At 39.6% G+C, this 17,479-nt stretch overlaps 2 protein-coding genes across 4 annotated transcripts in view; both read left to right on the forward strand.

Annotated features, from left to right (window-relative positions):
• The window catches only part of LOC124155634 (PC-esterase domain-containing protein 1B-like), a 38,070-nt gene extending 31,378 nt beyond the window's left edge, over positions 1-6,692 (forward strand). For both annotated transcript variants that reach the window (XM_046529630.1, XM_046529631.1), the window contains 4 exons: positions 701-851; positions 2,540-2,667; positions 3,509-3,582; positions 5,664-6,692. In XM_046529630.1, coding sequence (XP_046385586.1) covers positions 701-851; positions 2,540-2,667; positions 3,509-3,582; positions 5,664-6,157 — 847 coding nt within the window. In that variant the 3' untranslated portion in view covers positions 6,158-6,692. The remainder of the gene's footprint in view (positions 1-700; positions 852-2,539; positions 2,668-3,508; positions 3,583-5,663) is intronic.
• A 4,065-nt stretch (positions 6,693-10,757) lies between these two features.
• LOC124155636 (cytoplasmic polyadenylation element-binding protein 4-like) overlaps positions 10,758-17,479 on the forward strand; it is a 559,373-nt gene continuing 552,651 nt past the window's right edge. The window contains exon 1 of one of the 2 annotated variants that reach the window (XM_046529633.1): positions 10,758-12,049. In XM_046529633.1, the coding sequence (XP_046385589.1) occupies positions 11,009-12,049 (1,041 nt within the window). In that variant the 5' untranslated portion in view covers positions 10,758-11,008. The remainder of the gene's footprint in view (positions 12,050-17,479) is intronic. The other variant, XM_046529634.1, reaches the window with a different exon arrangement.

The following is a 17,479-nucleotide window of genomic DNA, read 5'->3' on the forward strand; positions in this document are numbered from 1 at the left end:
GACAATCAATAATAAATACAGCAAAGGGAGGAAGGCTCTCTCAGTCTGAATTCTTAAATTGTAATAAAGTTTTACATGAATTTTTCTTCTTCAGTTATATCTAATCCACACTGAAACTATTTATGTAAATTTGTAATAAATTGCAAAAGAAATTAAGGTTATAAAAGCCTATAGCCAATAATGAACGAGTCACAACTATTCTGTCCTCCCAAAACCACTGATACCAGTGCTGATGTGCTTTTTGGTGGGTGAGTGAACACCATAAGTGTCCTTGGAGTGGAGTGAAGTGGAGTCCTTGTCTGATAATTGCTATGATCAATATTGTCCACGTATGTTTGTTCTCTCAATTTATTGAAATCCCTGGCTTAGGCAGCCATGTGAGAAAAACAGTATCTTCCTCCCTTTTAATTTGATTGTAGTGTACTTTTTAACTCAAAAATTTGAATTCACTATGCATTTGCATTTAATAATTTTTAAATGATTAAAATAAATGTTCAAAAAGTTGAACAGTCATTGGACATCTGCTGGATGCATTATGGTAGACTGCCAATGCATAGATACCTTGGACTGCCGTCGGACGTCCTCTGGCTGTTCTGAAAATCCACGGACACTGTGCAGTGTGGGATGATAAAATTTGGTATCCTCTATTTTCCTTTCCTTAGTAGCATTTTTGTGATGATTATGTCATGTTGATATTCAGATGGGGTCCAGATGGAGTCAACCTATACAAGGAAAATATGCAAAAGCTGTTTCGCCTTTTCATGAGCAACTTACCTTCAAAAACACTTGTTGTGTTTTCCACAACTTTACCTGTATCAAGTTCATGCAAAGGGGCCTTTTTGGTTAAGCAGGTGATGTATTAATAAATTTTTTGATTCTGGTATGATTTGTTCTAATTTTTATGAAAACCAAATTCCTTCAAGGTAAATTCTCATTTACTACTTAAGTCTCCTTTGAAGGATTGACAATACATTGAATTCTCGTTTATCCAAATAATAGTGAAAAGAGAAGGCAGTTACAATGCGATGATGGGGATGATCTGCTCTCACTTATACCTATTTTAAGGCCGTTTTACATGGTACACGGAATTGTGCAATCAGACGTACAACGAAGGCGCAATCAAAATTGCGTCGTGTGTAGCGGTGAATTGCTAGAACATATGCGAGAATGCGTGGATGCAAGACGGCTAAATAGCCCCTGTTCTAATTTCGTCCATGCATTTGCGCAATTCCACGCCATTTTAGAAATTAATGCAGCTCTAACCTGCGCAATTCCGTGTACCGTGTAAAACGGCCTTTAGGGCTGGCTTTATTATGTTTAGCCATAAGCTAATTGTGCAAAGTTGAAGGGACATGAGTTTTACAGAGCAATTTTTTTTGCATACTTAGATTTTGTTGAAATTTTCAGACATTTCAATTCATGTTAACACCTAAAGTTATGGTTAAAGCTAACCAGACATCATGTAACTGGCCCTTAGTGTTCCTAATTTATGTAACCTTTCTTCTGCGTCTCAATCATGTCACGGTGAAAGGACTGTTGTGTCCCCAATGACCCCTTGATGATGGTGGGGATAATTCTTAATTATTTCTGTCAGTCGCCTATGCCATATGATTTGATAAGGATACAGACTTGATGTAGTCCACATGATGATGTCAGGATAAAAGCATTGTTAGGATGGACGTGGGAAACCCTTACAAATAACATACTTCTTCCCTGAAGTCATGGATCAAAATTTACTGAGCATTGCAAAATCATCCAATGGCAGCTGGCCCTTGAGGTTGAATGATGTTCGAGGCTGGAAAAAAATTCCTAGCATTCTTTTCCACATTATCTTGCGCATTTGATGAGTTTTTTCTTCATCGAGTGAAATATTTTTGGGATCATTGCTATATTAATTCTTATCTTCAATGCCAACTTTCTTTTTCATGCCCAAAGCTACTCCCCTTCTTGCATATATGTATATATTTCTGTATTCTCAGCAGTTGTGGTAATATATCCATGTTCTCACCGTGGCCTTAGCGTTTCTTTCATACCTATCATTTCCAGCATTGTAGTTGTCATCCATGACATGGATTAATGCATTTAATTTGCTTTTCATTTTTGCTATAATGTTCCTAATCCCACAACTGTAGCTAAGGGATTAGGAAAATGTATCACAGAAGACATTATTAGAAAATTAGAGGAGACAAGGCAGTAAGAAGAGTGTAGAGTTAGGGAAAGGTGACTTGTTGTTGGGCTTATGACTTGGTTTAAGGCTAGATTGTCTTCTGTCACTCATGATATTTTGTAGGTATGGATAGAAAATAGTAGGGAGTCTTGGGAGCAAAGAAGTTTTAGATCAAGCATCGATTAGTCTGTCAGAAGAAGGCCTGCCAGGGTAGGTGGATGAGCTAGGTAAACAGTGCAAAGAATGCAGCAAGTCAAAGCAATGTTCCTTCTCAACTGAATGGAATGAGGATTCAATTAATTTTTAAAATTATTTCAATGTGATGATTCTTAGTGAGATGGATATAAATTTTTGTATGCTTTTTTACTTCAGGTTGAATTCATGAAACACTCCCTACGTTTTGAGGTGATGGAGGCGAATCTATATGCTAAGCAATTAGTGCCATCTTTTGGATACAATGTACTTGATTTTCATTATCACTTCCGAATGCAGATTCACAGGTTGGTGTATATCGTTTTCAGATTATGTTGACTAGGATATAGTGTCCTGATGTCAATACCAGTAAATTTAGTTTGAGATGCTCTTTTTATATTGCTGATGATGGCTGATCTGGATTGAATACCTATGTAGTTATTTTCTAATTTAATTGGGATTTATCATTCACTGAAATGCAAATTGTACATAATGATATTTTAATAGTAAGTGCTTTGCACTATCGCATTTTAGTGGGGTTTGTACGCATCACTTTGGTTAAGTTGTGAGTGCAAAATTAATTTCAGTATTGTCTGAATATGGGCACCCAAGTAAACTCACTGTGAAGGCTCAAATCATCGTTGAAATGAAAATTACAAGGAACGACATATTCTGATCGCTTGGCCTCAACTTCTCATGATTTAAATCAATTGGAATTATATCAATCATTGTTAGGCACATCCTCCCAGACGTGGAGTAGCAGGGAATGAGGGATTTTGCTGGTCCATCTTAAGTTCTCATCATTACGACTTCATTCATTGAAAAACAGTTTAGAGTTACCTTCTTTTCAGTTTATTTCATATCCATCTTTAGTGTATGGATAGTAGAAACTATTTGACAGATGTCACAGGCGTCGCCGCCATAGGGGAAATGGGGGACGCATCCCCCCCAATATTTGAACAGTCAGTTTTGTCCCCCTCCCCCCCTAAATTGTACAAAAAAATTTAATATAACCCAATTGTCCCCCCCAAAGTGTTGATGCTGACGACGCCAATGACAGACATATTTCATATACCTATAATGCGTTATTTGATTAAATTATTGCAATGCATCATTCAGTGAATTTATAAATGATTCTTTCTACTTTAGGAGGGTGAAGGATGGAGTGCACTGGCGTCCTGAAGCAGTGCGCCATATGACCAACCTTTTTTTAACACATTTGTGTGAGTATATATGTATATATTTGGTCATTACAGCTCCATTTAGATATCCCTCCAAAATGGAGGCATTCTACTGCGTTAAATATTTTATCTGCAGGTTGTAGGTAATTACTGGAAAGGAAGGTATTCTAACCAAAGGTAATACCTTCCTTTGGAAGGCATCTCAATGTATGATAACCCCCATGGATAATCCCTACCTTACTCAGTACGTTTGATCCAGTGGCGGCTCGTGAGTCAAATGGTGGGAGGGGCACACTCCACCGGGTGTTAACATTTTTGAATAATTTGTGTATTTTAGTGAGTTTTTCAGGAAATCTAGAGACCACTATGCACAAAACAATTGCTAACACTAAAATGCTAACAATCACCAACTCGATCAACTCTACTACAACTATGCCTATTTACATTAAAACAACTTGCACATAATAAGTCAACTGGTCACCAAAACAGGTATTCTGCAACACTGCAAGACCAAGAATATACGGCTGCCAGGCAGTGCAGCGATGTCAACTCACTAGATACCTCGTTCTGCGCATACTCGGGCGGCATCCCAAGACTTCCATGAGGCACATGCTTAGATGCATCATAGCACCAGCAGCCCCCACTACTACCGCTCTTCATCTAACTGCATGGTGATGGACTGGGACATTCTGGCCGGTGCCCCGTGGCTACAAATGCGAACTTCTTGCACTATTTTTGTGTGTTTTTCCTACATTTTCGATACATGCAATTGAAAAAAATGCCTTGGTTAATAGATGTATAATTACAATTGAATGGGTATTTAATTTTTTTTTCCTTTTTCAAATCTTTGTTAGGGGCGGCATCCGAGAGTCCTTATGGGCAAGCCGCCACTGGTTTGATCCACGCTAGTCACTTAATCATCCACCTTTACTCGCTCACCTCTCCCCAACACACACCGATGCCTCTCTCACTCACTTCCTGTTTCCTTTAATTTCTGTGCCTTTATAGAAAGAGCATTCTTCTTGAGTTGTACCTGGTAATAACTTAAAATGTCTAAACTGGCCACTTATGAATTTCATGTGGCATTACAAAGCTTTCTCTTTTGAGTTTTAAAATGATCAAATTATTTTTATTTACCTATTTATATCTGTTACCCCCAAAAACAGCACTTAGAGGCCTTTTACATCGGGAGCTTTTAACAAACACCAATAGCCAGTCATAGACACCTAGGGCAGAACACAAACCCACGACCTTCAATTTGGCAGGTAAAGACTACACCCAACTGCCAATGAGTCCGGTAAAATTATGTGAGTGAATCACGGTGATGCTATAATCTATTCTCTTTATATTTGCGGGTGAGATTTTGTGAGAGTCCAGACACTCTCGGAAGGCTTCGCTAATGTGATAGGGGTAGAACCAAGGGAGAGAGAGGAGGAGCGAACTAAACGTTGCCAAATGTACATAGCCACCTTACTTTGTCACTAAAAACGTTGGCGTTGAGACAATATACCTACTCCTTTGGAAGGTATTGAGGATAATTCTTTCACAGGAGCCCATTACATTGCCAGCTACCATGCTGAATGAGGCACCTATGGTGAAAGGTATACTTAAAGATATATTAGGAGAGGTTAGGCAACTCTGTTCCACTGTTTATCATCCTACTGGGGTTGTAATGTGCAGATATGATTTTTTTCGACTTGACTAATATCTTCTACATGATCTGGTGGCAGAAAATTATTTGCGAATGCGATGGTGGTTGGCGTAACATGGTGAAACTCCTTCATGATGATACGCTGTATCGAAACCGGTCGCAATATATTTTATTTTGTGAAACAGCTAAGTGTTTTCTTAACCTTTGTGCATCAGAAAATTATTTGTTGGTCATTCGTTTTTCATCTTCCTTTTTAATTTTTGAGGTTTTGGTCTTTTATTTAAAAAAAATTAAATTTGCAAATAGATAGCCTATGCTCTTCTGAAGATTTGCAAGTAAAACAAATATGTAGTTTGAAAGGTTAGTTCGATAAATTTTTTCCAAAAACTAAAAAAGTTAAATTAACAGTGTAGTTTCTCCCCTTTTTCGTAGACTTTGTAAAAATAATACCTTCTTATATTTACTCTAACAGCATTGACTTGGGATTTGAAACTGCCTGGGAATTTTACTTCTAAAGCTCTCAGAAGAATGGAAAGTGAAGCCAAAGCAATGAAATCTTGCTCGATCATGGTGAAAATGCCTCAGTTCAACATTTTTCAGGATACTTCCATGCCTCCTCCCATTGCTCCAGTGAAGAAAGTGAGAAAACTTAAGTCACCCGTCAAGTATCGTAAAGATACTGAAAATATTCCTCCAAATAAAGCTGCACTAAGCCAGCCACTGTCTGAACCTTTTCGCCAAAGAATTAATGGTCCTGCACTTCCCCAACCACAAATAGAACTGTTTCGTAAAAGCTTAGCTGAAGTGAAGAGGGAAGTTGGTAAAGCAAACAATATGCCTAAGTTAATGTTTATTGATCCAAATTCAGTTGCATTGAGCAATAGGGATGCTCCTGGTAAAATGAAGCGAGAGACGAAGCATTATAAAAATGAGCATTGTAATCGTCCTAGATTGCAGCCATATTGAGAAATATGCTATTCGCTGAGCATCTTGGCTATTCTTGTCATTTATAAATAATTTTAAGAAAAAAATTCAAATTTACTGCAATGTTGAATTTATTAATTGAGAAGTATATGATGAAAGAAACCAAAGCTTTGTGAGTTACATTATTAGTTATGTAATTATTTTATGAATGATAATCCATGAGATAATTTCTACATAAAATATCATTGTTAATGGACTTGATGTATTCAAGAAGATATCCATGAGAGTGAAGGTTATTTTTTTAAGTATTTTTCTCGTTTTTGGAAGTTACTTTTCTCAAATTTGTGAGAAGTTTTTATTTTGTTGTGCAATAATGATTAATAGTAAGAATGAGTCATTTGTCAAAGGAATGGGAAATTTCATTCCATTTTTTGGAAACTTTTTTTTACATATTCCAGTTGATTTTTATTATTTTATGAGTCTAATCTATTAAGTGTCATTCAACTGTATGAAAATGAAAGGTTAATCACCATTATCGTTGTTTTACTATGAAAAATAAATGTTACTTTTTTATTCATGTATGCATTGTTTATTTATTCTTACTTTTTTTGGCCAAGTATTCTTAAAATGTTAAGATGCATGGTCCATCAACCTCAAATGTGCATGCAAAATATAGTTACCCAAGCAGTTGGACTAGATGTGGTAATTTTAACCACTACAGGTAAAGCCATTCACACCAGATATATATTTTAAGGTAGATGCCATTCAAAAGGTCGGGCATATGGTGACATAATGCGGACAAATTTGTTGAAATGGTCATGGGAAATCACCAAATATCTCTTAAAACATGAAATCAGGGTGAAAATCGTGAAGGGACTATTTTTTTCAGGCATTGAAGGAAAATTAATCCAGAGTGGGTCGCCTTTCATAGCTATAGAAGGTTGTCTGGAGATAGATAGGTACTCCACTTTCCCAGTTATTGGAGGTACTCCTTGCCATTCCTGTGAGTAATTTTGTACCCCTCTCGTCAACTTGAAAATGGCATTCATGTGGCATCTTTGAAGGGATTGTAGCCTTGTGTGTGCATGTTAAGAACTGTTGCTGGGTCAGCTTCCAAAGTGGCTTCTCAGCGGTATGAATCTTAATTTCAAGGGCATGAATTTTGCTGGGCTGCTGAAAGTCGGTATTAAAGTCTTGCTGGCCTTTTGGCTATGTCTTTAATATTGCTAGGAACTCAGTAGGGTGTTGGAGAGTCTCACCATCAGGTGCAGCCATTGGAAGGGGTGTGAGAGAACCATTCTATTAATTTACTTGCTGACCACCCTGCATTGCTTAGGAAGGATAGTACCCAGAGAAGGGGAAAGTAACAGTGTTGAATTTATGGTCATATACCTCTCAATGGGAAAATATGGAAGAATGTAAGATGAAACATGATGTGTCAGAATGCACGTTTGAAGCATAACAAGGTTATTCATAGACTATTTACCTGTGAGCAGTGAAATTGCAAGAAAAGCCAGTAGTGGTACTATAAATCACCGAATCAGCATTCACAAAGATATAGAAACATGGCAGAGTGGATGGGGATGTTATCGGAAGGTGGGAGACTAAGCAGAGGGTGGGAATGGGTGCTAGGTGGTGCTGAATGTTCTTGCTGGGTTCGGTAATGAGAAAACGATGCAAACGAAGCGTCGGATGCAAACAAAAGTAACACTATGGGCTTCAGGAGCATGAGATGCACTAACTTTGGCCACAATCCATGCATCCATACAGAAACAGCAGACAGACGGACATCCTCTTAAAATATATGTGCATTAAAATATTTTATTGGCCCCAGGACTTTACAGAACACTTTATATAAAGCATTAGTTAAATAAAATATATGCATATAATATTTATACATTTACATACATTTATTTGCCTCTGTGACTCTTCCAAAAATTCATTCATAATGTAATTACATTTTTCCAGCAGCCTTAATTAATACATACATATAAAAGGAAGGTAAAGTTAGCATTTCTTAGGGTTAGCAAGATTGCTAAATGGTGTCTTTGCCATGTAGTAGCAGAGTTAGACCTAAAAGAATTATATTCTATCTTTTTTAAATTTTCGGAGGGGACAGTATTTAGTGAATATAGAAACCCACCGCCCCCATAATGCCTCCCTCCTCCAAGTTTACCACGCCCCCTCCCCACAAACAAATTTCCTGCCACACCTATGATCTCATAATTAATTAAAGGTGAGTGAGTATTATATTTTAACATTTAATCACGGAACCCTGACGCCCATAAGACACTATTTGCGAAGAAAATTATTTATCACGTAGCTTCTTAAATCTCAAAATTCAATCTAAGGTACAATATTGAACGTGAGCCTGTATAGAATAACGAAGTGAAACATATGTTTCACTTCGTTATTCTATACAGGCTTGAGATAATTGGAAAAAATTATTCACTATAAAATTTCTGCGAAGTTCTTCACGAATGCTGATCAGTATTGCCAGTTTTTTATGAGGCATATAATATTTCCTATCCTTCCTACCGGCGCTGGGTCCAATTGAACTCCATTTCAATAGAATCGAATTTTCGTGATTCATAAATGAAATTAGGATTCAATCAAAGCGATATTATTTAGATATTTTCGTTTTGATTTAAAATACTTACATGATAAATTATTGAATTATCGAATACCTATGCATTGTAAAACTAAGTCCCTTGTGAACTTACTTATCTAGTTCAAACTTGCGCTACACGCTACTCTACGCTCTTTTGTTATACCCAACATCGTCAGAGTCCTCTTTATTTTGTAAATTGAAAATGATTAGCACAGAGCTTTTGTTTATGTTTGGCACGAGGTATAAAATGGGCTTGGTTATTCGTTAAGAAGGAGAGTTTTGTGTTGAGATGTAAATAAGTGATTGACATGCCTTCGGAAAAATCCTGGGTACGTATCATCAACTGTATATTCATCTGTTTAGAGTGTATGTCAACGAGTTGGCTCGTACTGTCGGGTTCACTGTGATGTTTTGGTGGGATTTATGATCCATTGCATAGAAATTTTGAATTGTACTTAGAACGTTCGAATTGTCTAATCGTTAGCTTTGTTTCGATTACGATTTGTATCAATCTATCCTTCAGTTTTTTTTGATTTTTGTAATCTTTTCCCCTATACTTTCCCGCATTATTCATTCCAATAAGTACATGACAAGCATGTTAGCCATGTTTACGTTTTCAAATCTAGCATTTAGTCGTCTCACATTACGAATAAGTTGTCGTTTATATGATTTTTTATCTTTAGGCAATTTTAAACCTAGGGATTTTCCATTGATGAAACTTAGATTATTTATGTCGCCCATATTTTACCTCGCTAATGTAATTTTTAGTTCGTAGTTCTCTTTCATAGTTGTACATATGTTCATTTCTATAAGATTGCTTGGCGATTGATTTTAGAAAAGTTAAACTTATTTCTCCAAAAGTGTCGGACGTTGTTGCCTTCAATTATATCCTTAAATTTATTTTCTTGTGGAACGTCTTGCGACAACTTTTTACCTCCCAGTTTTCTTTTTTGTGATTTATTTTAAATGAGCTATGAATAACTTTATATTCCAATTCCCATTTTTATTTCACTCTTACTAAGAGCTTGCCTCTTTTTCTGGTGTACGTTTCAAGTTTTTCTGTGTACTTATGATGTCGTATTTAAACCTTGTATTTTTCGGACAATTTGGTTAATGAATTGGTGGTCATTATTAGTTTTTTTTCCTTCTTATCTTGACCTCGTTTAATTCATGATAAAATAGTTCTCGGAGTATGTGATGCAAAAAAGTTTTAGCCAACGTTTCAGTTTATTTTTAAACTATCATCAGGGCTTAGCTTTGTTCATATTTATTGATAATATCATTATTAGGTAGGTGTAAATGATTTTATGCAATAATGTATGTTGTTGGAAAACGAGGCTGTTTCTCATGCACATTTTAATTTTAATTTTAGGTGGGCGTTGTTCATCTAAGCGAGGATATTTGGTCCTAGTCATGGATGTTTAGTTAATTTTTTTCCTTATCGTGGTGGATGCATTATTTTATTTGGACGTGGATGTTTTTAGACTTTATCTTTACAGTGCGAAAGAAACTTGAGCTTTAGGACAAAAATTGGCATTAGTCAGTTAAATTAATTTTAAGTCACGTCCGGAGATACCATCTTGTGAATTTTTGTCTATTTAGGATAAAGGTGCCTTCAGTTTATTGGAAAGTAATTGGTTCTTCTTCATATTGCTTTTGTGGTAAATCTGGTGTGTCAATTCATCCGCCGGCGAGTGCCAGAAATTTATGAAAACCTTGGTTGCGCAAAATTCCGGTTTCTGATGGTGCCTTATTATTTTGTCATTTTTTTCCTTGCGATTATTGTGGATACAATGCTGTAAGAAGTACCTAACGTAATAAATAGTTAGAAAATAATTCGGTGCATTATTTTTAATTAGCCCACTGTGTGTATATTGATGTTACGATGATTATGCGGCAACGGCAGGAAGTATTGATAATTGTTGATTTTGTCAAGCAATGATTCAACAATAGTAAACTGCAGTAATTTGAAAGTCCAATTGTTGTCCTGCTCCCAGAACGTCGATATTACGTTCGCACGCCGGGATGTGCTGCCAATCACGGGAATAGGAGAAGTACTTCCACCAATAGCACGCAGCCGGCAGCAGCAGTCTCCACAGACAGTGGTGCAGCCTGGCGGTAGGAGTTGGAATGTAGCCGACATCGATGAACGGAGAAACAAAAGTCTCATCGCTAGCGTTCGTCGAAGGTGGTGTAGCAGATGCGGGACTCATACGTGTGCTAGTAAAAGTTAGCCCCCCGAAGAAAGTATAGGTTAAAATCACACGTACGTGCAAGATCTAATGGGGGATTTCAAATTCAATGTGAATTCTAACGTTGGATCAGTTTCTTCGGTTGATTTTCCGGCGAATTCGGCGAGTAGCTCTTCGTTATTTTTTACCACACCTACATCTGTGCCGGATACCATTTCATCACACCAGCAGCACACGGCAATGCAAGATGATCTTTTGATCGAAAAATCAGCCGTGAAAAATCAACAACTCTCGCCTAATCCGGAAGTGAGTGGGGAGTCTATTGTGAAACCAAAAGAGGAAGAGAACACCCCTAGAGATATCGGAAATGGAGTCTCCCAAACAGACACCACCAAGTCCAGCGATCAAGGGCAAGGCGGCTCATCATCGGTTACTACACCTCTTCAGTTGGGAACGGGGTTTAACGTTTCCGAACCTAGTCTTAATGTTATAAATACGAGTAACACATCGACAGCAAGCCTCTGGTCGTCGGGGTCCATTGAAGATGGTCTGTTGCACGGCCTCAACGTCCCTGCAGTCAATGGTACGCTCCCTTTTCAAAATTTCCCTCCTTCGAACCCAAATCCTTTGTTCAACACTAGTCTAGGGCCTCAAATTGCCCCTGGTTTACCTCAATCTCAAAGTCAACAACAGCCTCAAAGGCGGGCAATCACCGCTACCCACAACTTTCCTCATAACATCTCTCGGCATATTCAAGGAGGTAGCCACCCTCAGAATGTTTTCATGGCTGGAAAGGGCTACGCAGCATCCTGGTCAGCAGGGCCTCAACAGCATCAGAGTACTTGGTCTCCGGCAGGGCCACAAGGGCAAAATGCAGCGGGTCTCTCGCCATGGAGTCGGGGGCGTTCCGTCCCGAACCTCAACCCTCTTTCCTCAATGGGCAACATGGGGAGCCTCGGGAATCGGAAGCCCAGTCCTACATTCAATCATCAGCAGCACTCCGGGATGGTGATATCGCCCATCAAGTTCAGAAGAAGTACATCGTATCCCGGAAAAGGACTCTTTCCACAACCTCCAACTTTCGAGATAACCAATATGGATGAGAACAGAGATGCCCTCTTGCAATATCAGGTAAATAACTTTTTTAATAATTCATTTAGCATGTTAGTTGATTGTCCAGTGCGTGTGGTCGTAAATAAGTGACGTATTGTTTTTAACACCATTTGTGTGCAAGTGTGCGTTCTGTCAGCGATGTAGTGTCGCTCCAACGGATACGGCTTATTAATAGGATCTTTACCTTTACTTTTGCATAAATATACGTTTAATTTAGTGTTTCCAATAGTTTAACGTTGACAGTTGGCGATTGGCCTATTTCCGTCATGTGTAACCCACTAAGTTTGTTATCCTCGTAACTATGCAGCATATGGCCTTAGCAATCGATAGAGCCGTAATATGATTATGACCGCCGTCTCCGCGTTATCTCCGACCCTTATCTTCATATCGCCATTTCGAAACGAGTTTTAATCCGCCGTCTATCACTTCATGACATTTTTTGACAGTATTTGAAAAAGAGGTTGATGTCTTTCACCCCACCATAATTGGCTAGTGATCATCCGTCGCGTCACGCATTCTCCCGTTGAAGCGGTTGCGTCACAAAAATTGCAATTTTCATATCGCACGCATGGTGCTAGTCGGGAATCCTGCTAGGGATTTTTACTTAGAACTAGGTCATTTGCTTTTCTCGGTTAGACATTATAATTCTCCATCGTTTTCCGGCTCCATATATTTGGTCATATCATCCGCCTGCCCTTGCATTGGCGTTTATATTTGTGTAGTGTACTCCAATACCTTCCCACCCCGTTTTGGTTTTCGTCGGCCTTTATTGTATGTACCCTCTCCAGTTTACCCTAAGTTTCCCCTTTAAAAGCGCTCGGGGGAATCTCGGGAGAGGGGAAGGGCGGCGGAGGTTTCCCCCAGCACTGCGCGGGCGGCTAGCGGGGAAAGAGCCCGGACGTGCGCCGCCGTCCGACGTCGATATTTCGGAGTGCCTCAGCCTACGGTGATACGCGAGGCACATCTACTCCGGAGGCTGCCCTCGAAAGAATATCACAGTTGTGAGGAGGAGAGGGCGGCCGAAAAAAAAGTCCCCCTGCTTTATTCCCGCTCCCTTCCTCTCATTCCACCTGCGAACGCCTCCGCGGCCGCCGCCAACGTACTATTTATATCCGTTGGCTGCTATTTCTGATGCCGAAGAGAACACACTCACTTGCCGCGCTCCATACAAGACGGGTCGCTGGGACTCCCGCGTCGGGATGCAATGCGTGCCTAGTATTTGTTTTTATTTTCGGATCGTAAATTTTTTGCGAATATCATTGGGGAATCATGTGGCGTTTTTACGATTTGTGATCGGGAGTGGACCTATCTACGTGTCTTTCGTGGATTTTCGTTTCTGTTTGGTGTGTTACCCCGTCACGATCCGCCATAATTTCCTTTCTGCTTGGTGGGCATTTATTTTCTTTGTGGTGGGAGAGAGAGAAAGGTGAACGACGAGTGGCGGGGTTTTTTATGGGTTTTCATCGATCTCCCGGAGTCGCGCTAAGCCAGCTTCCGGTTGAACGAATGACTGCACCCTTTCCTATCTCCGCGGGTCCCCGCCGAGGGCGCCACTGAATACACTCGCAGGCGCTCTTTCCTTTTTTATTCGTGTGCTCTTTTTTTCAACCCTTGCGCGAACCACGCAGGCGCCGCGGCGCCCCGCTAGCGCCATGAGGGGAGAGCGTCAGCCGCCGGTCAGCTGGAGGCAGTCTCTGCCGACGGAGGTCGGGCCATTGAGGATTACGTTTTCGAGAGTATGCTGTGGCCATGTGTCGGTTCCCTCCCCGGGGGTCGGGGTTCGTTGGCCGCCAGGAAAAATTTTAGGGGTTTTACGAGTCAGAGAAATGTGAGGGAATATGAAACCCGTCGGGAGAACAAGGGTCCAAGAAAATTGTCAGGGTGTAAGGGAAAAATAGTCAATTTTAAATTCATAGGAATATGTTAATATTGCTTTCATTACATAGATTTTATGAGATAAAATACAGTTGGTGCGCTAATTGTTTCTCTTAATACTCTCCGAGTTCCCTGAGCGTCAATTTTTCTAAAGTAAACTTTCAGGGAAAATCACTATTTTTATCGGGAACATGTAATGGAATTTCTTTTCCCCACACTTTGTCATAACAATGATACTCTCCCCTCTCCTTCAGCCCGCACGGGGTGGTGAGATCGGCATGGCGGGAGAGGAGGGTGAGTTTTGCGCGGGGAAGTCGATATAAGGGCTAACCCCCATCCCCGCTGTTTCCCCTTCGCACCCCTCTCCGTACACCATCTCTCGCTTCGTATCGACTTGCGGGCGAGTCGTGCGCGGGAGGGTGGATGGGGGTGTGGGGGGGGGATCGCTAGGACAAAAATGGCGACCCCCTCCCGATGGTGCCACCCCTCCCCTTGCTTTAGAACAGCTGTGCCACGTGCGGGCATACCTGCCTCTTTACAATCCCTCCCTGACTTCCCTTGGCTTTTCCAGGGGCTCCCTGGTACTACCCCGCAGCGGGGAGGATGACGCAAGCCGGCTTGCGGCTGCGTTTTGGTGGGTAGGGAGATGTTAGGGGCAGATAAGTGTAGGGGGAGTGGGTGGAGCGAAATGGTGAAGAAGAAAGGGTTTATATATTTTTTTTCAATCCCTCCCCTTTGCCGCGATAGTGGGTCGTTCGCTGATGACGCTATGTGTACAAGGCGCTTGCCGAACTCTACCGTAGTTTTGACCGTGCGATAAATTGAGAATTCCCCTCGTTGGGTTCCTACAGAGGAAGCGTGGGACGTCCTATGTTGTAACTGAATGCTGTAATTGAAGACTGCGCCTCGAATTCGTTGGCTCCAACTTCTCGCGGTGACCTAGAAAATGGCGGCCGGTCAGCGACGACTCTTGTTTTTGCTCCGGGCACACACCCGTATCGTCAATTAACTCGGTCGCTGGCGAGAGGAGGGATCATTGAAATCATTATGCCCGCTACGCTGCGGGGTTTTATGAGGCTTGCCTTTCACTTAAACCCTTCTCTGTTTCCTCTATTGTTCCTCGTTCCACGTGTACACGTTTGCACGATAATGCTGTGAGAATACGGCCATCCGCATTACAGTTTCCCTCCACACTAGTGCTGAATTTGTTTGTCTTTTAGGCTTAAAATTCCGTATGATGTGGAAAGAATCAAGACGAAATATATTTTCTTTTTTCACGTATTTTATTCGATGAAGAAAGTTATTGCAGTGGGGCGGACGTTTTAAACTCTCTCGAAGGAGTGTACCTATCACGGATATTTTTTCCTCAGGAGTATTGTTGTCGTTAGTGGGCGCATTTATCTGTTGGTAATTGTTTGGTATGCTAAATGGTCAACATCCGTTGTCTCAGTATTGTTAATATCCGTCAATCGTTTTCCCAGTGGTTGTAATGGCGGATTTTCTGATCATGCATTTCCTAGTCTTGCGATATTGTGATAAAATTTCTCACACGATGGAGTTAATCGCGCCTGTAGGAGTATTAATCTGTCAATGGTCCACTTTCAGCTAAATTCCTTCTACACGTACATATCGTGCGTTTTCAAGCTGAAAGAAGTTTTCTGTGGCCTGGTTTCCGGTGAAATAAAATTGATATACGTTATTTTTATCGCATCGATGAACTATGCTGGGAGATGTATGATCAAAATATTTTCGCATTTATCGTTTGGTGGCCTAGCTTTATCTATTGAATTTTAATTGGACTCCTTCGGTGTATATAGGTCTATTTTCTCTGATACTAGGGGCTAATGTTTCTTATCTTCTCTTTATGGGACTGCCGACTGACTATGTTGTTTAATCCACGATTATCCAAAGTGTAGCTATTAGCAAATGCATGGGGAATAATAATTATATCTCGCTTTTTCATCTTTATCATTAGTATAAAATTTCTTGTATCATTCTTAATGTAAGTACCCCGTGGCAGACGAGCATTGGTTACTGCCATCAGGAAGATGATACTCTTTGTGATTTGTAAATTTCAAAATTTAACCTTATCTGATGTTAAGTCCAAGTTAAGCGTATCAGTTAGTAACTTATTAGGCTAATTTTCGCTAGAGAGATGGTTTTCGGTGGTAATCGATCAATTTTCTGCAACCAATCCACTCCATTAGTAATATATTGAAACACATCTTTCCATTTCAAAATGCTCGCTTGGCTACCTTTAGGCTTCGCGTATTAAAAAAGCTTGAGAGGACGTCCGTTTTTAGTATTTTAGTGAATTTATGTACCGTAAAAAATAAATTATATCATTTAGTTGTTGAAAAGTGAGACAGTCATATAATAGACCTTAGTAACCGAATGATAGAGGGTGGGTAATTGGGTGAGGGAATTTGTATGCATGTAACACTCGGTAGATGTGATGCTAAGGCAAAATATTGACCCCTGCATTTTAAATTTTACATAAGAAGCTTGTTGTGGACACGTCACTCTCCCATGAGTCCAGCTGCGCATGCGTAACCCGAAACATTATGATGAAAAAACATATCACGTACTAGTTCATCACGCGATAGTATGAACTGTGTGCTATTAGTGGTCCGGGTTGTTGTTGTGACCAACTGCTTCATTTGTAAATTGTATAAAGATGCGTATATGATCATAGGAGGAGACCAGGAGAGACAAGGAAGACAAATATTGCTGCTTTTGTTTATATCAATGCTTGGGTCAACATTTTTTACTTTTCGGTGGTTTATGGATGCATTCATAATCATTTATTAAACTTCATTGAATATAAAATTCTATTTGTAAGTAAACGTAGTCGTATTGGCAATTTTTAATAATGCCTTTATGGGAAATAACTCGTTAGAATTCTGAAGTTTCTACAGCGTTATATGGTTAGCTATCACGAAAGATGATAAATATGCACGTCACGTCAGAGCTGTTTCCTTGGATTATAATAGTTTAAGTGCCTTTGGCATAAGTTTCTAGGGTACAACGTTCTTCTCTTTACTTACTTTCAGGTGATCATACACCATCTCATCTATTTTCATCAACTTCGTCCAATATATAATGCGCCATTTTTGATGTACAATTGTTAAAGTATATTTTTTGCAAATGAAATTATTAATTTGAAGAATGTATCATAGGTTTTCTTGACCTTCGATTTTTGAAAAATCTTAAAAACGATCGATAATCTGGAGGATTACAATCGTTTTGGTGTTACCTATCCGACTCTAGATTAAAAACCTCTTCAAAACTGATGAGGTATATGCAAGAGCAATTAACCCTATTGACGTGGATTTTAATGTCCAGATGATGTCTCGTAATCGTAAAGAGAAAAAAAAAGGTCCTGAAAAGTATAAGTTTAATCCTTGGAAGTTGAAGCTCAAATTCAGAAATTATTTCTGGGAAGTTTGTTAAATTAATGTTTACTCTCTAAAAATAATCGCACAAGGGATGATTAATCGTGAACTCGTCGTTATTACCAAAATAACATATTGATCTTAGTTAAATTAAAAAAATAACAAAAAACTTCAACCT

This window comes from Ischnura elegans, chromosome 3 (assembly GCF_921293095.1).
Source record: "Ischnura elegans chromosome 3, ioIscEleg1.1, whole genome shotgun sequence".
Classification (NCBI taxonomy): domain Eukaryota; kingdom Metazoa; phylum Arthropoda; class Insecta; order Odonata; family Coenagrionidae; genus Ischnura; species Ischnura elegans.